At 39.0% G+C, this 22,967-nt stretch overlaps 1 protein-coding gene across 2 annotated transcripts in view; it reads right to left on the bottom strand.

The window, feature by feature from the left end:
• Window positions 1–22,967, bottom strand: part of MAPK10 (mitogen-activated protein kinase 10) — an 86,057-nt gene that overhangs the window by 17,286 nt on the left and 45,804 nt on the right. Inside the window, exons 7-9 of one of the 2 annotated variants that reach the window (XM_010564426.1) lie at window positions 17,413–17,484; window positions 7,496–7,678; window positions 5,161–5,285 (exon numbers count right to left, since the gene is read on the bottom strand). In XM_010564426.1, the coding sequence (XP_010562728.1) occupies window positions 5,161–5,285; window positions 7,496–7,678; window positions 17,413–17,484 (380 nt within the window). The remainder of the gene's footprint in view (window positions 1–5,160; window positions 5,286–7,495; window positions 7,679–17,412; window positions 17,485–22,967) is intronic. The other variant, XM_010564425.1, reaches the window with a different exon arrangement.

Here is a 22,967-nt window from a genome sequence, read left to right as displayed (position 1 = left end):
GGGGGGGGAGGTGGAGAGAACCGGGAGTGGGTTGAGTCAGGAAGGAGGGAGGGGTGGGGGAAGGTGTTCTAAGGTTTGGTTTTACTTCCTGATATCCTTGTTTTGATTTGATTGGTAGTAAATTAAATTGATTTTGTTTCTTCCCCAAGTTGAGCCTGTCTTTTGCCCGTGACTGTAAGTGATGAGTGATTCCTCCCTGTCCTTGTCTCAACCCATGAACATTTCTTTATATTTTCTCCTCATCATCCCACTGGGGCCGGCGAGGGGAGGAGTGAGCGAGCGGCTTCATGGTGCTTTGTTGCTAGCTGGTTTTAAAGCATGACAGTACCTGTTTTCTGTGATACAGAAAGACAGAATGTAAAATCTGACTTTTATCTGGCTTTTCTTCTCCCTTTGCCAGGAATCAACAGAGAAATCAACTTGAAATCTAGTAGACAGGCACATCCCCAAATACAATGTACTTCCCTGTGTAAAGGAAGAGAAGAAAAGAAGAAGAATGCTGCAGTACCTAGTAAGCTTCTGTGAAGTGCTTCTGATCCCTCTGCCTGACAGAGGAGTTCTGATCTGCCTGTTCATCACACCCAGAGTGATGTAATTCAGCTTGGGTCAGAATCCGGACAACAGAGGATTGAAGTGTTGAGCTTTTACTGAGTCAAAGACGCCTAGGCTTTTCTTAAATTTCTGTCCCTAAAGCTTTGTTCTCAGGAAAAATAAATTTACACACCTTTGATGAGACCAGTTCCAGAAGCCAGATTCTGGCACAAGAGAAGACTTGCTGAATATGATTGTAAAAAAAGGTTTTTCAAATCTTCCAGACAGGGAACACAAACGATTTCATGCAACCTACTACACACTGAGAACAGAAATTTTATAGTAGCAGACTCACCTTAGGCTGATGCACATTTGCGTGAACCTTTTGTCAATCTATTCCAATCATGAACACAGATCCTAAATCTGCACGTGAATAATTGTAAGGAAAAATGGGGCTAAATGGTTTGAAAAAACTGTTTAGACTGTAGTCTTTAATTTGCTTTTGTCCTTCATTTATAAAAGCTGGCTCCCAAACACAGCTAAGATAGGTAGGCACAAAAAGTTGAGACCACATTGGGACAAACTCTTAACTGCATTCAGTGAAACAGTTAATGATCAGTACACATTTCTCTTCCTTTCCCATCAGACATTTTTAAACACTTCACAAACTATGGCATAGTTTGTGGACAAAAAGGACCTAGACTAGTAGCGTGAGGATTTCAACACAATTCAACAGTGCTTTAATCTACAATTGTCTTCTGGTTTGCATCTAGAAACAGGTTCTGTTGCAGAACTGAGGTCCAGTAACAGATGTAAATTCCACTTCCACCTTCCAAAATTCAGTGGGCTAGATCTAGAGATCCATTAGAAAAGTCACTGATGAAATGTGCTGGTGCAGTTTTTTCATAGCACACATTAATTAAATAGCTTACCAAGACAGGGAAAAATGACTTGTTCCCTTCAAATTCGAATGGGAAACTTAAGAGCTACACAACCTGGAAGAATCAGACCGCAATTTGCTCTTCATACCAATGTCCTTGAGGGTTTGGTGTTTTTTTTTTTTTTTCCCAAAAAATAGCATTAATGAGCCAGTAAACCATTTTTAGGTTTTTACACGTCATTCAAATACTACTTCTCCATGCAACGGTACCTTGTTAAAAATTCTGCAGTTTAATTCAGTATAGACAAATTCAGAGTCAGACTATTAAATGAATCAGCAAAAGTACCAATCTCTCAAAGCGTTCATTTGTGGGACATTTTTAGATGAGTACCAACTCGCTGCTACAAAGTTGGCAAGATCTAACAAAAATATGTAAAACGACAGTCATTTCCCCACTGCCCATGACACGCTTAATGCATGGCGTTAGGAAATGTTTACTGAATTTGATCCTAAATCTTCTGCAACTGTAACAAGGCGGATATTTCAGTGAAGTATATATTTGAAAGAGATGCAAAGACCCTTGTAATAGTGACTCAATTCTTTATCCAATACCCTTAATAATACAAAATTGCAACAACATGTAACACCAAAGTAGAACAAGGGAATTAGCACGATGCAGAGCCTGGGGTTTATGGCATAATGTAAACTACTGCACAAAACTGTAATCATTTAAGACATCAGATGGCAGCGCAGTATTACAAGATACTCCAAAAGGTATTCTGGACGTTACATTAGGTTCCCCTAGTACATGTGTGAGGTCACAGGCAGATGGACACAGCCTGTTGTGCACACCAACACAGCTTTTTCCAAGAGGAAGTAAGGTACTTAATGCTTGAAGCACTAAATCACTCGTGTTGCCAACAAACAAGTTTATCATAGACAGGTACTTTACTGTCTTGTGAAGAACTAATAGCCGATCAGACATCAAGCATTCATACAGAAGTGGCAAGTTGTAACACGGATGCAGGAGTAAACTTTCTCTCCAGTGTAGCAACAACCACTCCTCGTAGAGGCACGGCCAGTTAGTAGCAGTCCCAGAACCTCAGGACACTCTTCTGAGAAAGAACAGAAAGCCACTAATCTACCATGAATCTGTTTGAGAAACTTACTGAATCATTGAGACAATGCAGATGAAAAACATGGACTGACTATACTACAACAGCTGAATCAAGAGGGAAAGAAAATCCAACTGAGTAAAGTTTTCTCCAGAAAATAATTAGTAAATGATTCACAGCTAGCCACTGAAGGTGTGTCAGCATGAACAGATGGAAATTTATAATTTAATAAACTGTTAATTGCGAAAAGAAAGTCCTCTAGTTCAACTTTCCCTCTGAAAATGAAACTGGAAAAATAATGAGCATTAAGTGAAGCCAGGCTCTTTCTAAAATTCCTAGCACTCTGACAAAATACAATGAATATTTATTAATCCCATGTTCTTCTGCTTAGGTTACATTGCACACAACCTGAACCCTCCTGATTTTTAACCTGCTGTGGTCCCAAAAGAAGAAGGGTCTCTGTACCATAGAGTGATTGGTGTCAAAGCAATTCAATAACACTTTGCTGTCAAAGTACTCACGACAAAAGTATTAGTATGATTCTATAGTATGCTATTGACAAGATAAGGCATGTTTTGGAAGAAAAAACTTTGAAGCTAAGAGAGACAGAGAAAGCAGCTGGGGACACTGATGTTCAGCTCATGTTAACTACACAATAACTGTGCGAAGAACCAGGTGGGTGAAAAGAACAGAGGGTTATGTAAAAAGATGCAATTCAGATGAAGATGCAAACTATAAATAACTGGGACAACATCGAGTGTTTGAACGTTTAAAGGCGCTGTTCCTTCATCACAGGACGTCCTCTGTTCTTTGAGGTGCTATGGGAGCAATGACAGTTTGGTTTTCCACTGCTTTACACCTTCTGTAGTCATTTACTGAACAATGAAATGCAGCCAAGAGTGAAAACGCAAGCAATGTGATTTGATAGTGTGTTGCACCACATTTGTACAGGTATCTACGGTGGCAGGAGGTGCATGTGAGAGACTAATGCCTCAGTGAACTAGAATGTAATTACTGCAGGCTTTTGAGAGTTGGTGGGCTCATTAGATTCCAGCCAATTCACCTGGCAGGCAAAATGAATAATTATTATTCCTGTTTTACAGTCACGATCCAGAGAAAGGATGTGGTTTGTTCTAGATCATGTGAGGACTCTATGGTACAATCAGAAATTAAACCATTGTCTCTTCAACCACAGATGTACCCCTGATCTCTGTGTAAGAGGACAGTAATACAGGGTTCAGTATCAACTGTAATTCTAGGTGTGTGTGGCAAGATTTTCCCTCTAAAATGACAAAAATTCATCCTCTGCTTTAATCTGAAATACAACTAAGAGCATACATTTCGAAATTGGGCAAATCATTACATTGAAATATCCACTATACCAAATTCCCTTCCTGTTCTGCGTCAGAAGTGGCTCTCCATGGTTCAATTCACAGGCAAAGCACATCTGAAGAGGGACTCAAATCTGAGTTCGGACACCTGAGTAGTTCCATAAAACGGAGTTAAGAAATGCAAAGAAATATAACAAAAGTATCTGACAATGGAATGAGATCTTCAAGAGGAAAACTAAGATGTACATGCCAGGGGGTAAAATATTGCAGGGTATCAAATGTTTATGATTCAGACTGATAAACTTCTTTCTTGAAGGACACACAAACTAAAGGCTCTCTAGATAGCAGAACCATCCTCTATAAAGCACTCCTAAGTAACATACCCTGCAAAAATCCTATGCACATGAAATTTGATAGGTTTTTGTGCATTGCATTTACTTCTGAAGTTTACTGCACTTTCAAGAACACACACTGAATTGGAGCATATTGCTAAACAGCAGTGATTTAATTTTGCAAGGTTCAGGGTCTTAGTTTCCTATTGTGGTTAAGTAAGATTTCTAAACCTGTTGAAATACTGAGCTCCGTTTTCATACATTTCATACATAGTATTACAGAGAACATCTCTGAATTTATACCTATATACCTATTATACCATGTCACTGAAGTGCCTACAGATTGCACATATTCCTGTTAATACCAGACTCATCAAGGTATACAGAGAGGTGTCTAGAGCATGACAGGATTATACGAAAAATTCCATTTCTGTTTGCACACAGTGTACCTGATACTGAACACTGAACTGTGGCTCAGGAAAACACATACCCTGCTTCACTTTAAGGAATAGATTCTGTCCTGCTAAGATTTTTCTGAATCCCAACTTCAGGATTTTGTGTTGTTTTGTTTAATTCTCCTCCTCTCCACATACATCCTTGAATACAAACATAGGAAGTGATGTTTGCTGTTCTCCACAAGGAAAGGTTTAGAGAGGAAGGTAGTATCTTGCCAGACTGACTTATATAACTAGAAAAAACAGGTGAGCTACTAGGTTCAAAATCCTTTCTTCATACTGTCTAGAAGAAAGTAGAAAATGGCTACATGTGCTTGATGTGTTTTGGTTTCTCCCATCTACTGTCAGTTAATCTAACAAAGAGATACATCCTGTCCCTACAGATCTCATTTCATGTAAATCCAAAGACCACCACAGTCACAACATTGTTTATAGCACGCTTGCTATCAAGCAGCAAGAATCTATGAATCATATCTGCGTTTAGCAGTCTGAAGTAAGGAGTCACGCCCCACTTACCGCCTCCACTTCTGCTGGGTCATACCAGACATTAATGTATGGATGCTGTAAGGCTTCATCTACTGATATTCGCTTGGCCGGATCAATGACTAGCATCTTTGATAAAAGGTCCCTGGCTTGGCTGGCTAGAACAATGAAATCAGATAAGCACAGTATTAGTACAAAACAATCACTGCTTCCAGAGGAGGGTTAATTGGGTTAGTAAAGTAACAATGACACAACCCTTTTAGAGACTGTTTGTATGTACTTCTGCCCCATGCCTTGTTATAGCAAGAGTTCTTCAGTAATCATTTTAGGTCAGATTCATTAGGAAGGTGCCAACATCAGGGCTGCATACCATAAGCCCCCTAACAAGCTTCAATGAGATTTTACGTGTTGTACGCAGATTCCCTGTAGAGGGCTGAATAATATACCCAAGAAAAATGTGCTTGAGGTATCTGTATTATTGCCAGGATCAGAAAACAAAAGCTCGCATAATGAAGTCTAAAATCATGGCATTACTAAATCAAAGCCTGAAACTTACAGGTACTCTTACGATGGCTCAGAAAAACATCCAAACTTTTCTGTATGTTTTAAAGTTTTTCATCTAGCATGCTGGGAGGCATTAAATATTTTAGTGAGGCATAGGTACCAGGCTTATCTTCGGGCATCCCATTAGAAGCAATAATGTCAAATCTGTAGCCTGGGATCAACACATAATGGTAGGGAAGTGCCTGGAACTGCTGAAGTCTTGTTTGTCCCACATAACAAAGTTTAAATCAGTGGGACACATCATCCTTCCCTACAGAAATGCACTGCCTTATATATACATTGAGTTTTATGTTGCAACACTGATTTATTTTACCTGATAATATAGCCCATTGCGCTTATCAGGCCACAAACTCATCCTTCGGTTACCCAAACTGTTTTTACTGTTTGGAGTTTGTAACAAATATAATACCATCTAAACCCATGTAAAAAAAAATTGTAACAACATATATTTCTAGTATTACTATCAAGGTAGTGTTCTAAGCTCTTCCATGCTTAAAATTATTTTCTGTATAAATGAAAAAGAAAATGAAAGGAAAAAGAATGTAAAGAGATCTAAGTGCAAAAATATTATTAGGTATCTCATCAGACATGGGTGAGTAAAAGTGATACCTAACTAAACCATTAACATTACATTATGGTGGAATATTTAGGCAGGGCATGGGATGATACGATGACGCACAGGCAGAATTTTTTTAATGCACTGTTTCTTGTTTTGTGACTATATCTCGAAAACTGGCATTCAGTATGCTCAAATGCATGTGCTTCCCATATCCAAAAGATAACAGCACTGTTTCACAGCCATTTCTATTCATCAGCTCCAAATCCAAGAAAATTCCATTTTTCAGTTTTATTGTAGTAGGAGGATAAAATTCTGCATACACAAAAGCTTCTGCTCAGACCTTTCACTCCGCTCCCAGAGCTGAGACAGCAGCCTTGCTATGAAACAGGTGTTAATTGGAAGGGTATTCTGGGTAATGTAATGACATGCAAATTGCAAGCAATTGAAAACCATTACATGCCACCGTACTAAGTGGCCCCAAGTACTCAAGTGGTGCAGAACTGATACACAGTACAAGTTTGCAGGGATTCCAGAGCTGCGGTGAGAAATCCTTCCTATACTAAACACACATTAATCCCTCTTGCCAACTGAGGGTCAATGCCCTGTTCAAAGAAAACAAGACTTCAATATATGGATTAAAATCATTGCAACTTGTATTTTACAGGGGTATATCTAGTCACACTGTAATTAAGTTAGTGCTCTACTTCACATGTCCAAACAGACCCACAGCATTTTTCAAAAGAAGAAATCCACCCATAACAGATACTAAACCTCAGCTACATCAAGACCATTTTGGCTGACGTTGCTACTATCTTTCAATTGTCTAGAAAGGGTAGAGCTATGAGGCAGGCATCTGGCTGAACTGGTATTTTTCACCTAAAACAAAACAGTGCAAATGCTGAGATCTTCCGATGGAAGTTCTACTGTTCCTTTGTGTTTCAAGTTTAAGAATGAGGGTAAAGGAACACTTCAGTTCCTTGTGGTACATAAACATCACACAGAACACCACTGGGATATGCTCAACACATCAGTGACAATATATGTTCTCTTGGCTGCCCAAGCACCAGGGTCTCCAAAAGTCATTTCCAGAAGCTGCCTCTCAGCTGAACAAACCCCATGTAGTCATTCATCTCTGCAACTAACTGCATTACAAGGGAGTGCAACTAGAGAGAAGAAAAAGTGAAAAAAGCCCTTCATTGCATTGTAGCTGTTGACATGTGAACCATGTCCTTTTGTCAGACATACCTTTGAGTTTGTTGTGTTCCGAGTCAGCTGGGAAGAGAGAGTCTGGAAAAAGTTTGGGGAAAGTGAGGCCAGCGTACTTGGGTCTGTTCTCAACGTAGTTCCGTACCGTTGGCTGCAGCTTCTTCATGAATTCTGGACAGGGTGTTCCTAGCTGCTCAATAACTTTATTCCACTGATCAATATCTGAACATCAGTAGTTAAGGAAAACAAAATGCAAACCCCAGTGTAGTCTCCTGACATTTCTGGTTTAGTGTTCTCAGGGAATCCTCAGAGGCGTTTAACTCCCTCCATAACATCTTTACAGTCACTATCTTTTTTCATCATTATGCCTCCAGGTTCTACACCCTGCAAAGGGCAAAACTCTCTCACAACTATACTTACGTGAGGACACTGTGCAATCCTAAAACCACCACCACCATGGGAAAATACACTTCCTTGCTTTGGGTCAACACTTGTTACCATTTTTATTTTTAACTTGCAGTCCAATGACTTGCACTCCTTTCTTTTACATGCAGGTAATAGCCTCTATGTCACTTTGGCTACACGGGCACAGCAGGGAAGAATGACATGTTCACCTGCCCTCTCTATTCAGCCTGTAGAAAGCAAGACCCAGCTGGCTTAAAGGAGTTCCGCCCAGGACAGAAGTCACCTTCAACTCATCTGCTTTGCACTTGTATGTTTATTCTCTCCAATAACTTTATTGGTGCTAATTTTGCTAAAAACACCCAACCAGCAACCCCTCAAAAGCAATTTGTTTGATTTTATAAGTATGCGCTGGGACTCATTTTCTATAGACACATGATGCCTCAGGTATAGACAGATGCTTCTCTTCAACTGCAAATGTGATGGCTACGTTGCTAAACCTGCTGACTAATAAGGCAGAGGCTCTCATGCTTAAAAAGAAACTGTACTACAGCAATTTGTACTGAGCTTTTTTTTGTGTGTGTGTGTTAATTTTTTTAGTTTTCTTGAGAGAACAATTAGGCATCTGACAGATGTTATGTAGCTCTTCTGGCCATGTCGAGAACAAGTGCCAAAAAAAAAATTATTAAGCAAAAGTCTGTAAAATCAGTACCATCTCTACATCACGCTGTCTAATTCACAGTCCTAAGAAGCTGATGACAACATTAAAAAGAAAAAAAAAAAGGAAGAGTATAGCAGCCATGGGTACATTGATGCTAAGAAACATGATGAAGGGAGTTTTGTTAAGAACATATTGGAAATAAAAAGCTTTTAAAAGACAAACATTCAAAGCATTTCAGCACCGACTTTTTTTTTTTTAAATTTTTCTTCTAAGTTATTATGGTCATGAGTGTCGTAAGTGTGAAGTTTCCCAAATACTAAAGACAGTTCCTCACAATCTAGGAGAGAAATCAGGTCAACAGAATGAAGATAACAACAACAACAAAAAAAACCCCAACAACAACAAAGTCAGGCAAAACCCAGCTTTTTGGTGTAGTAGCAATTATCTGATTTTCAAAAAAGTGTTTTAGTTTAGACAAATGGAAACTTACTGTTTTCACATACCTTGAAAATTCAAGACAGACTTAATCTGGGTTCACCTGAACTGTCTTATTTGAACAAAAATAAGATAATTAATTTTAAAATTGCAGCTTTACTAATCAAAAGTGTTTAAAGGAATGAAAACAGTTTAAACATACGATTTAAGAATGATGAAACAGCATTTTGAATGGTTTTAATTTCAACTGAAAAAGGTTGCTAGAAATAGCAGTGGTCTGTGAAGTTTTTTCTGAATAACTTTCATTTTTTAAACTAAATCAAGGTTTTATGTAGAACAACCCCTCCTACACACACACTCCATACGCTGTATGCATTGTGTTGTCCATGAAAAATATCTTTTCCTAAACAGAAAACTAAAGAATTGCAACAACAATGAAGTTATCCAAGACTAGAGCTGCTCAAAGGGCAGCCTGAATATTTCATTAAACATTTCATTAGAAAATAAAGCGTTTTGACATTTTAAACTTGTATTCAAGTTAACACACCTCACTGTTTGCTGGCTGGACTATTTCGGAAGCGGGTCTTTCTGAGGAACTTGAAAATATAGTGTGTAAATGCTTTGCAGAGAAGAACAAAGAATACAGAAATGAAGGTGCTGTTAGTTGTGCCACGAGAAGCTAAATGGGTGAGAAAGCCAAGCTACAAAAGCATTACTGGAAGCATTACCTGTGCAGATTGAGTGAAGGTCATTTGATAAACAGGGAGGGCCAAATACAGGACTTGCTTCAAAACAGATGTCAGAAGTTTACGCTTGTACAGAGCAGGGTATCCATCTCTCAGGCATTTCATGAAGGCCAAAAAGTGAGAGATCTTTAGGATTACAAAATGTTGTGGGACTAGGACACATTGAGAGGGAAGATGCAGCAAGATGCTCTGGGTGTGTGTGATAAGGGAAAAAGAATTAAAAAAGATCTCAGAACAGGGCCTGCATGGTGGGAACCAGTGTCTATGGTGATGGAGAGGGGAGAAGGAGAATCCTCAGACAATGGGCCAGTGCCCGCCACACACATTTCTTCTAAGCTGATGGAAAGGCTCTCACTGAGAGACAACAGACAAGCAAGCTACCACCCATGACTGGCAGACTTTAAGAGATGGAAGAAGCTTCATGAGTCATCAGTGCAAAGACAACAGCCAAGGCCAAGGGAGCTGGCAGAGCCACCATGTTCCACTGCTTGACTAGCCTTGATTTGTAGGAGGACAGCACTGGAGCTTTTGCAGCCCTGGCTTGCACCAAGGGCCAAAAATGTCAGGCTTTACGCCACAGCAATTTTGGAGACTGGTTTTGAGTAACTGAATGATCTGAATGGATAATTGTGCTTCTTTACTGTATTATTTCTGACTTACGTTGCTCAAAAACTGCCAAACCCCTTAAATAAAATATATTCATTTGCTCTTTATGTATCTATACACACACACACAAATTGGCCTGATGGAGCACCCAGGACCTGTTTTAGTCCTAATAATAGCAACAGCAAAACCACGCCCAGCAAGAGCAGGTGGAGACAGACCATTTTTCAGCCAGATGGACACATATTTTCTCTCTAGTATTGTTTCTCCACTTATCTAGGCCTTACCAGCACTGGGTTATATTCTGAGGTCCAATACATGAAAATGTGCAAGAATGTAATAATGTTCTTGCTGAATACTGTTCCGGCTCTGTTTCATTGTTATGTTTTATACAGTCACCGGTTGTAATGCATCTGTGGTGCGTACCTGACGATGAGAGCTTGTACCCAACATGAAAAAAAAATCTGAGCTCTACTTATTGAAGCAAAGAGAAGAAGCTTTCTCTAGCTGGCAGTCAGAATTAAATTCAGCAATTCTGCAGAAAATAGATGTTACTATAGGACACTCCTTATGTGAATCAAAACCTACTGTAGGTTACATTAACCAATGAGTGATTGTGACTATAGATGTTATTTGCACACCAACTGAAAAAAATGGTACTATGAGTTAACGATCACATAACTCTAACAGAAATTTCCCAGGCTAAACAAGATTAACCTGTATTTGAGTGAAAAAAACCTAAAGGAAGAAAATCTTCTGCTAACAGAAAACCCTGTTTTTCCCCTTGAAATTAAGTAAATATTGGACAGACTGGAAGTTGGAAAGAATTACAACCCAAAGCTCTGGAAGATGATGAAATGTCTGCTTTAAAGCTATTTGAATGACCTCCACTGTCCCTTGCCCCAAATAGGATCAAGGAAAATGTGTCAACTGTATACAATAGCATCTGTATGACTTAAGAGAGAAGAAGGGATCTAACCTGGATTTATTAGTTTGTCCCTGACACTAACACTAGCATTTTTACTAACATTAAGATGGCCATACAAAGTTACAGCAAAGAAACTTAAGTACTTAAGAAAATAGTTATAAAACAGTTCTAAAGAAAATCGTTCTAAAATAGGTATCTTTTGAATGAAGATTTATCACTGAGGCTTCAGGTTGCCTCAAGCTTCCCAACCACCTTTTCTCTTTGCACTCCAATACTGTCTTAAGGATTGTTCTCCTTTGCTTTCTAATTACTTGGTTATTTACTTGGAAAATAACTAGAATCTGAACTGCAGATTAAGAGACATACTTTTCTAAAGCTAATGCACAAAATTTCTAATGGGAAAATAATATTTTCAGTGCACAATGAAGTATTTCTATTGGAAAAATCAGATTTCACAGTCAAGTCATCTATTTAGAGGTACAGGCTGAAAGTTCACCATTACTTCTGTTTCTCTTGCCATTGATGCAATGTGCGCATTGATGCAATGTATTTCAGAAGTGTGAATTAAGGACCACTGTTCTGTTCCCTCAGTTGGCCTGCAGGCTTCAGTTACATTACATTTCTGCAAATATTCAAACAACTAAGGAAATGGAGCTTGGCTATAAGGGAAAACTTAAAATACTTCTCTGTCTCAATCAGAAAATATTAAAAGCATTTCTACAGTTGCATAAATTAACAGCTTGTGATTAAAAAATGAAATTTAGACAACAAATTGCTGTCTCTGTACTTAAGCTAGCTAGCCTCAAAACGGTATAAGTTTTCTTTTTCCTTCTCATGTTATGTCTGTGTAAATAACTTTTTTTTTTGAGTGAAGGATTATATTTTCTTATGTTTAACACCAAGGTTTTGCAGGAGGAGATACTGTTTGCAGTAGGATGTTTTAGTTCTACTGCAATACAGATAACAACATATGATAAAGCATGTATAGTTAAGTCCATTCATTCTTCTCTGGTAGTCAGAAACCTGTCAGTGCTCAGCTGTTTAACCTTTAGCAATAACTTACTGTAATTGTTCACGTTTCTTTTCCTGAAAAGTGGGGAGAAGAATCTCCTGTTGTAAATCTCACAGCCCACCGATGATCACCAGAGACTCATCATTGCTTTTCCACACTACTCCAAAGTGTGGCTGTGCTAGAAAAGCCTCTTCCTAAAATCCTCCTCAAACAGTATCTGTGGACTGTGATTTGGAGAACACAAGTAATTCTGCCAAAATGCTTGTTTATTTGGAAATGTGCTGGACGGTGGTAGTGATGGTGGGGAATCATGCTTCCCTGCCTAGCATACCGGACTCCACTTTCTTCACCTATTAAGCAGCACATCTACACTAGCTTTACTGCACGGGAGGAGGATTTGCTCTTTCTGGCTAAACCTGCTTCCTCTGGAGATGATTAGGACTAGGGCATGTCAAATCTTGCTTTTGTTAAGGTAGACACAAGGAAAACAAAATGGACGCGGAGCTCTTCCTTCATAACAGGCAGGGTAAGTTCATCTCTTTTCAATCTCAAAATCTTAAGGGAACCACCTTTCTGATAGTTTTCTCCTTAAATGTGCATGTTCCAGCAATGAAAACTAACTGCGTGGCTTCAGGTACAAATTTTTGATGCTCCTAACTTGTCAAAATTAGAATAATTACTATGAGCACCTCTGTATTTCCCTCCCCAACACCAAATTGTCACACGAGCTGTAAAGTTGATAGCTCAACTAATTTTCATTTTTTTTGATTGGACTTTTTTTTTTTTTTTAAACAAATCTGTTAATATAAACCAAACTAACCACCTTCACTGTGGGAGACATCAGTGTCAGATACATATTTTTTCCACAGTCCCATAATTTACATACTGATGTCAATACAATTTACAAAAAACACAAAGGAATTGAAAACACTAGCATCTGACAAGACAGCAAGTGCAGAGCATTTTCTGTGCCAAGGTTAACGCTTTGAGAAGAATGTGGCATTTGTAAAAATTAGACCGTAACAGAAAATATTTTGCAACTTTACAGTAGTTGCTATTTATATGCTATAATAGAATATGTGGTGATAATAAAAATAACAGCACATAAATAAAATTACTTCAAAATATTACCATTGATCATTCAGAAGTTAGGAGATAGCAGTGTTAGTTGTGTAGCTGTCATTAACCCTTTGGATGCATATCTATGATGGTATCTTCACTAAAATTTTCAACTGCTACTTTTTTTAGCTTGCACTTCATTCAGTTGCTGAGCATCTTTGCTTACACAGCAGCAAGCATCAGTGCTTAGTGGGTAGTCTAGATCTGCAGCTCAGGATTGCAATCTTGCCCTTGGATATGTATTACCATTTCCCTTGTGGATGTCTCCTCAACATTGCAGTACTGACTTAATACTCCAGGCTGTTACTAGGCTTCTAGAACTTTCTGTTGTGATACACTTCTATCTTTGTAACATGTACAGCTGGACGCATGATGATCATGTACCTAGCCTAGCAGGCAGCCTATAAACATTAGTATTATTAAGTAAATTCTAAATTAATTGTAAAACTGTGCATAAAACACCCATACCCCAATCTCTGTCACATGCATAACATGACTGCAGTTGTAGAATAAGGCTCTGTAAGTGACACCTTGTATGGCCATCTGTGATTTATACTAAGAGAAGCTGACATCATGCTAACCTCACATCTCTCTACTGAATATATACTTGTCTCTCAAAACTGTCTCTCTAAGCACTCCCAACTACAGAATTTAAAGGCACATCCTTCCTTGTCTGCCCGAAATGCATTCGGCAGTTTAAAAACAAAATAAATAAATTTAAAAATCTATGTATAACTACCACGTTCACAGCTCAGCAGAGGACTAAGGCACCTTGTTAACTCCTTCAGATCATCTATGCAGTGGTGAGAAAAGAGTAACAGTCTCCCTCGTAAAATTTTGAGAACACATGGAACAAGAATCAAGTCACAGGTACAGTCAGCTTTCCAAATTGCTCCTGAGGCAACACAACAAACCACGTTGCCGTTTTCTCCTTGCTTAAGGCACAAGTATATCCAAGCTTCTTGATAATAGTTTCTCTGTAAGCAGAACTACTGCTGTCAACCTTGAAAAGAAGTTTCATATAACATTAAAAAAAAAAAAAAGCTTTAGCTCGCAATTAACAGCATTGTGAGCATACATCAAAAATGGTAGAGAAATAGTAAAATAGTAAAATTTCAAGGATAAGTAAAGACTGTGGGAATTTTGGACACTGCAAAGCATTCACTCACAATTGGATTTTAAAAAAGAACAGAGGTGAACTCTGTTCTCAGCTCCACCCAAGCGACTTCAGTGAATTCAAATGAATTGCAGGAGTGGAACAGAGCTGCAGCCTAGCTAAGCACTCCACTCCACACTTACTCAAAGGCATTTCCTATTTTTCTGCTTGTGAATTTTCCACGACCATGTAAGATGGATCTATTTTGCTACAGAAGTTGTTTCAGTTAGCTGAACAGACCATTTAGTTCTGTAAACAGAAACAATATCAAATGACCTATACTCCTTAACTGCTGGAAAATGGCAAATAGTAAATTTTGCAGTCAAATATATGACTGACAGTGCATTTCTCATGAATATTCAATCTTTCAGTTTCAAAACTGCTTTCCACTGTTATTTATGCATAAAAATTGGCACAAATTAGCATTAAATACTCTTCAAGTAACAGTGTGGTTGTGAAATGAAGCACTGTCTGTGAAGAAAAAACTGCTGATAAATTCAGATACACTGCCAGTCTTAACCCATTTTACACCCGTTTTATGTCAGAGGAAGCTTTTTTTTTTAAGAAACAGATTTCTAATTACTCTTGCTCCTTCCACACTTAACATCCTTAAGTATGCTGCCCTCAAGCTCTTAGGGCTCGTAGTCCCTGCTGATGGAATTATACAGGTGCCCAACTCCATCACACGTCTGAAGAAATAATCTTTTTTACAGAAACACTAAGTATTTTCTATGCAGATTTAAGGAAGAAGATGCCATGAGGTCATCAATCTCAGCAGGCTGGGTCTGCCCTTGCAACTTTCTGACTCGTTTTCAGCTGCACAGACAGGCACAGGAGCAAGAAGTGCTGAACCCCTGCCAGCAGCTGTTCAGCAGCAGGGGAGAGGTAGTGAGGGGTGGGTTTGGAGGAGAGGTGGCTTTGAGGAGGATGCTCAGCGGCCTGAAAGAAAGCAACAGCATCGTTCTCTGTTCACGGAATAGACATTCATGGAACAGCAGAAGAAAAGCAGAGCAGTACATAAAACACAGTGCAAATTTAGTAAGGTATTATAAATACAAATGAAGAAAGTGAACTCGATTACAGAACAATCCCAAACGAATCAGCAGCTGGTAATGCCAATTTCTGTGGGGTTATCACAATAATAAACAGCACATAATGGTTTAATTATAGAGGCTTTGTGTGATTTCTTTTTAACAAGTATGCATCTGTGTCAAAGAAACTAGTTTTTGAAGCACTATATAAGATATGTTCAATTCTTTTTGTACTTACTTGGGGATTTCTTTAAATGATATCTTACAAAACATAAGTCTATTAACAGAAAAACAGTTCTGACTACAACACTGAACTATGCTAACCCCCATGCTTAAATTTCTCACTCCACATTTACAGAAAACACAAGCACAGCCTGGGCCAAATCCTCATGGAGCACAAATATGTGCTAATGACTTACATGAACACATAGAAGGGAAAGGTTTACTTTCACATATGCAGATGAGATGTGCTCCAGATCATATGAAAACACATGGGAATTTTAGCATTCATTTCAGTATGCATATGCTCATCCAACATTTTGGACAAAACACAAATCAGAATCTTACTAGACAAGGCTATGAAAATATTAATGATATCATTGCCTACTTTCATTTCTTTAATGCCCTTCAGATATTACTTTTTCCACATTTTAATCAAAATATTGAACCCTTTAAAGTGTGAATGAGGCCAAAAATGAAGTGCTAAACTGAATTAGTAAGTATGTGTGTATATATATATATACACACATACACACATATATATATAGCGTACACGCACATATGTTCAGAGAAAGTTACATAAAAATGAATAATGCCTGGAAACTCTTCTGTCATCTATGCACAGAGTTTAAATTAGAAGGAAAACTCATACACAGGTCATCTCCATTTCTCATTTGCGTAATCCTACGGACCATGAATCACTGGAGTTAGACCAAGCATGTATGGAGCTCAGTTGCTGTTGTACACAAGAAGAAACCACTTTCTCAATCTGATACATAATAGAGTATATATCAAAGCTTTAATAAAGCATCAAATCAAGTAAGAATTATGGCTGCCTCAATCCTGAATGCAGAATGGTCTCTAAGGAAAACGTACATATACCTAGTCTGCTTGGACTGCTTGTCCATTGATTTAATGCATTTATCTATAAATCACTTCTTGTTGATGTCAAAAATACATTCTGCTTTCACATAACAACTAAATGTACTTAAACAAAGGATGACAGACTGAAGTCCCCTACAACAGTTTCCAAGGAAATTCCCAGCCTTTTTAGTCATCAAATTGCTACTAAGTTAAGTGATAATTTTAGTCTTGGGAAGCAGAAGTTGTCCCCAAACTGAAACCATTTGCTACTTTCCTATTTCAGTACCACTTGCAGAGCAAACAAATAAGCATTTCTAAAAGTCATGTTCGAGTTAATCATACCTTCTTCCTAAAATGCAGAACCTCTTACATGCCATCCTGATGTAAACAGTGACTTGTGCCTACCATGCTACAACCTGAACTTAAAAAACCTGTCATTTATGAACCACGCCACCCCCTCCCAAATTAATAAAGAGACATTTATAACAACAAAACTAAAAACAAGTGGTCACTGGCTGCAGAAAGTGATTCTGATGAACCATGTTGGAAGTTGTTTTCCATCTCCTTACACTATAGTCACTGCAGTTTCCACCTAAGGCTTTTACTGAGAGGCAGTAACTGTTGATTGACATTTTGGTTTGCAAGGATTTTGCAGTGGGACTTAACCCAGCTCTTTAGGTACAGTGCAAATGTATGTCAGCACTAGTCTAGCAGGAAGGGGCTGGAGGGGAAAGGGTTGGAATTACCTACTGAGACCAAAACGGCCGCTAGGAAGGATACGATCAGTGCCAGGAAACAACACAGCACCTTTAATCATTTCTCCCATGATGCACCCTACTGACCACATGTCAACTGAAAACAAAAATGAAATGAAGGTAAACAAGAAAACAGGAACAGAACAACAAATAAATGAGAAGACTTATCCAATCATGCTATATAGCACAGAGCCTGCAGCCCACACCGCAGACACAGACCTGCCTTTCACTCTCTGCAGCTGCTTTTCTGCTTGAGCGTGTAAGTTTCATGACAACATAGCAGGTCTGAGAAAAATCAACTCCAACAGTTTTCTTTACCCCAGTGTGGATGAAAGACAATACTAATAAATACAGAAAACCAAGTGAGACCCACGGCTGGCTACTGTGTCATAATACAACTTTGTAACTAAAATTTACCAATTAATTCAGTCTTTTTAAAGTTTTCATTTGCATTCATTACCTAGGTTTATACTGCTTTGTATTGTAAATGAATGCTGGTCTCTGTATGCAATGAGGATATGCAAATTGCCTTTCCTTCATCCTTTCAGTTACCAGAGATCCATGCTTATTTTCACAAGCTGAACTGCCAGAAGCCACAAAAGGAACTTGGGTCCTTGTGAAGACATATCCACCTCTTATTCAGGGGCATAAACAGAATTCGTTGAGATTATTCAACTCTAATAATGCTTGCTTTAGAGCCTGTTGGCTCACTTCCATTGAATCTCAGTGAAGCCAGCAGTCCATAATAGGGGTCTTGAGAATCTCATAAGATTTCCATTTGCTGTGATAGGAAATGGTGATTTCTAAATAGGACAGTTGAGACATAGAAGGACTAAGCTGTACCTTCTGCATTGAAATTCAGAGCAAACTGGGGGACTATTTACCTCGTACAGAGAACAGCAGTTCAGCTGGGTCAAACAAAGCTAACCACAATTTACACTGGAACATGAGAGGAAAATCAGACTCCTTATATGCAGTATAGGATCAAGGTGGCATTTTCCCCCATACCAATACCATGAAACCACATTACCTCTGCTGTCCTTGCTCTATGATAAGTCATAGGGCATGGAAGCAAGAAAAGGGACAGACTGGTCTCCCAGGGCCAGAAACTGTGGGAAAAAAATGAAAGCATCATGCTGCTTGGTTAAATTTACTCCTATAATTTCATATTGAGCAACAGTTTAAAGTGGATTTGACTTTGAAGGCAAATGCCCTATATGTGGAAATCTTTACATGCCTGGGTCTAAGGTTCCCTGTTGCTTTATTTAGCATATGAAAAGCTTCATCACTACACAATAAATAAATCAATAAAAAAACAAATAAATAAAAGGCTACTTGTTTGGAAGCAATAAGCAAACCTAGAGATGCGAATTATTGCTGCTTTCATCACAAGCTAAATGTCATGCAAAATATCAGGAAAAGATAGAGCAAGCAGTTGTTTGTTCATCTGTTATTAATTCCTTTTTATTTTCAGAGGCTGCCTTCTGACATTACTGCTCTATGCTGTGCTTAAGAGCAAACACAGAGAAGTTGAACTAGTGACTTACTAAACTGTAAACTGTGTAAAGTAGAGATGATTATTCTCCTCCACTCCTGAGGTTTTGGGAAGGAAGCTCTTTGAAAATTTCCAAATCAGAGGAAGCAAAGATGAACATCTGAATATAAGCAACATCCAAAGAGAAAAAAACTGTGCCTTCTTGACTGCTGCCTCTTTTTCCTCTCCTGAGCCAATTAGAAATAAGTCAAATTGGAACCCAGAATTTCACTGAGTGTTTAAGAAAAGTAGTTAGTTGGAGATTAGGAGTTTCAGCATATACAGCAGCAGCTGCAGAAGCCCCAGTTAAGGCACCAAGACTCATGCAAAGCTCAGTAAGGGACTGCAGTACAGAGACCTAAGCCTCAGTCCTCAGTTTCACTTAGTCTAACATCAATCCAGATGTAGTCTGAGTAATTTCAGTCAGAACAGCATCACAAACACTAACAAACCACAACCTCTAAACATTTGTACCCAACTCCAAAGCACTGAAAACTTACATTTGGTTCAAGATTTTTTCCGAATGCAAGATATTCACAAAGACTGGCAATGCTCCACCAACACACGGAATATCCCTAAGCTTTAATCAAATGCAGGCTAACTTATAGCCACAGAGACCTCTGCATGACTCTAGGTAAAAATTCAGTTTTAGCAACTATTTGCCTTGATGTTTTAGGATCACATGAAACAGTGTTAAGGAATTAAACCTACAACTTTTCATGACTCTCTGAAGTGAAATTGCTGAGATGTGGGCAGCCCTTGGTGAGAAGCCTCCTCTCCATTAGAATACCTGTGTCCTGGATTACTAGTAGTAGGCGATTTTTAATTTATTCAAAATCTCTACAAACCAGATCATTGCACAGAGATGCTCTGAAATGCATTCTTGAGTGTGTACATATACTTCAAAATACGAGTAAGTTTTCTAAGGACACCAAATGTCTCCCTGGCATAGCCACACTGAATAGATGTCCACCACAAACCACATAGCAAGTGTTTTCCTCAACAAAGGAAATATTTCACTCATACAGCAAATGTTAACCTCTGGGCCACCTCCTGGTTCTGATTCCATGCCAAACAGTTAAGAAATACCCTCTACAGTGATTGTGCCAGGGCTGTCTTGCAAAACATTTGGGGAATGAATCTGTCCTCCACAGGAACCTCCAAAATCTCCCCAGGAGGTTGAATAGAGCCTGGGGAGGCTGAACAGAAGTTGCTCTGTTGCCACACATGCATGCCCCCCAAAACTTCCTGTGTCCTGGGGAAGCAGTCTGGTCTGGCTGCTGACACAGCCCTTCACAGGGAAGGTGACCAGAAGAGATGGTGAGGAGAGAAGGGAGAATTGGGATGGAAGAACATGAATATGACATCTGTTCCTCTTTGTGTTTTAGTCTCACGTACCTCCTGACCCAAATGAGTGCTTGCTCACCCTTCCAGGTTTCAGATTCCCTTCAGCAAAGGTGCAGAAGGATCAGGAATTGTAGAACTAGGCAAAGATGTTTCTATATGGAAAGGACCCAAGCTAACCTTCCATGGACACCTCCCTTGTAACTCAGCTGTGGATGCAATTTCCTTTCCTGTTTCTGCAGAAGATTGCTCCTACCATGCTGGATGAACTGGAAAAAGCATGGGTGACACTCTGATACTGAAGACACCATATCTTGTTTCCTTCCTCATTCCTTCATAATGGCCCTGCATTCTCCTCCTGCCAAACTGCAGGTTCTCTGGAACTTGACAAAACACAATGAAATGGAGCCCGTAAGGAAAATCTGCAACTGCTCTTGCTAAAACTCCTGCTGAGGTGGCTCTTCAGACCTGCACTCAGTAAGGTCCGGTTTTCATTCAGTAAAAATCATGACATTCAAATTAAAATTCATAAAATGCATGCTACAGGAAACTCTGGAGACCAGAGATGCAGGTGCAGCCAAACGAGCTTTGCTACCTTTCCCAAACTCATGGGCTAGCTCACACTTTCTCTTTCTGCCCAGAGCATTAGTGAGAATGCCAAACATTCACATTTGTAATAGCTCCTGTTTTAGTGATGCAGAAATCACCCTTCTGCAAGCTGAAAAGAGATGATCATGTCCTGAAAACTGACTTGGGAAGACTATGATAGACATATTAATGAAGTAAATCATGATACCCTGATTTTATTTGTGTAACTGTAGGCCAAAATATTTAGCACACAGTGTTGCTTCCCAGTTGCTGAGGTGCAAACTCTAGTAAAATTTCAAGGCAACTGAGCATGCCTTTCACAACACAGTGAGCTTCTCTCTTCAAATCCTCCTAAAACAGAAAGACACCTTGCTTGGTAGGACCTCCCTTTACCTCTATCTCTGTTGTTGAGTGCTCCTGCAGACCTGCACTGAGGTCTGCTCTGAAGAACCATTTCTAGGCCCTTACTTTTGAATTTTCAGGAAGAAAAATACAGCAGTCTGTATTGGACACTATACCTTGCTTTTACAGGGTTTTCTGTTACTTCTATGGAATAAAAAAAGGACATAGTTTATAAAAATACTTAGTAATTCTTGGTAATACATGGGCAAAGCTGCTTTTTTTCACAAGCTCCAGACAGCACAGCTACAAAGGCTTCAGACTGCCAATGCCAAGGAAAGTTTGTGAGGCACAGCACTCCTAATGACAACTGTGAAAATGGCTCAAACACTTGAAAAAGATTAAAAGTCTCCCAAACCTTTCCTGCCCTCAATTCTGTCTAAATCATGGCAAACTCCCAGTTTTGTGACATTCCGATCTCAGGACCTCACTGAGATACCAAAACCCTTCCCTTCATGCTTGTATTTATTATATGCATGGATTTCAACATGTTTTAATGAGTGCTCAGCAAGTATCAGCTCAATCCATTAAGATTTCCTCAGAAAGTCTTTTCCTCTCTAATTTGAAACACCACTTTCCATTAAGGTTTTATTAAAACCTTAATACTTCTCAGTAACAGTAATAGGGTTCCAAAGTGTTTAAATATTTTATTATTGACTTCTAAGTTACTACCTGCAACTGAAGCTGCAAAACACTGTAGAGTACAGCTACTCTCCTGACAGATTCTATATGGAACTGAAAGGGAGTTGCCACAATTTTACAAGTGTGATGCTTCAAACCAACGTATGAATTTCGCTCTTTTTCTTTTAAACTTTCTGTGAGTTCCAAACTAATATGCATCATGCCTTCTTATGACACAGCTGAGCCATCAGTCTCTGGGATTCGGACTAGCAGGTATTCACCTTCATTTGGCATAGACAGAATTGATCTGCAGGAGACAGGCAGGTGCCAGAGCCTGGCCCACCTGGAAAAATGCAGAAGGACATAAGAATTGCATCCAAATCTTTGCTCTTCCTCAGAGGTTGCAGTGCCAAACAAGTGCTGAAAACCTATTGTTTTTCCTTGGGAATTCAAGCTCCACTGTCCCTTTCAGCACACCAGAGCTTGCAAAGGGACTGGAAGGGATGTCACAGGATGTTAAGAGGCACATATATATTAAGAAAAGGCCATGGGAATCCTGAGATGCAAGCTCAAGAATGAGCAGAAGCACAAGGAATGACTCATGCCCTTCCTTGTCTCCCATTTTCTTTTGAATATAACTATATTAAAAAATCATTGCAGTAAGAGAGACCTTTGGAGAATCTCACCAAGGAACATGAAACACACTCCACTGCATCTAACAGACAGTAACATTTAAAACATGTTTTGCAGATCCTGCAGTTGCTAGGTTCAGACCCTCTTTTTAGCATAATTTAAAATTTGACTTTGAAATATCTATTCCCAGGTCTTAAAGAGTATTCAAGCACACTGATTTTACTTCTTCCAGCAGGAATCCCACAGGTAGTCTCTCCTGCTATAATACAAGCAGATTAGCATATCATTTAAGTATACTTACATATTTTCATATCTGATAAATGATATGTGATTTTGAGTGTGTTCCAGTCCTCTACTTTGATCCTGACCAAATACCTACATGCTCTTGACAAAAGACACTTTAGTACTGTTTTGTCCACAAGTTCTAAATTCTCTGCTCAACTGTACCAGTGAAACTCAGC

Source organism: Haliaeetus leucocephalus, unplaced genomic scaffold, assembly GCF_000737465.1.
Source record: "Haliaeetus leucocephalus isolate CR32 unplaced genomic scaffold, Haliaeetus_leucocephalus-4.0 Scaffold178, whole genome shotgun sequence".
In the NCBI taxonomy this organism is placed as follows: domain Eukaryota; kingdom Metazoa; phylum Chordata; class Aves; order Accipitriformes; family Accipitridae; genus Haliaeetus; species Haliaeetus leucocephalus.
This window is presented reverse-complemented; position numbering and strand designations above follow the sequence as displayed.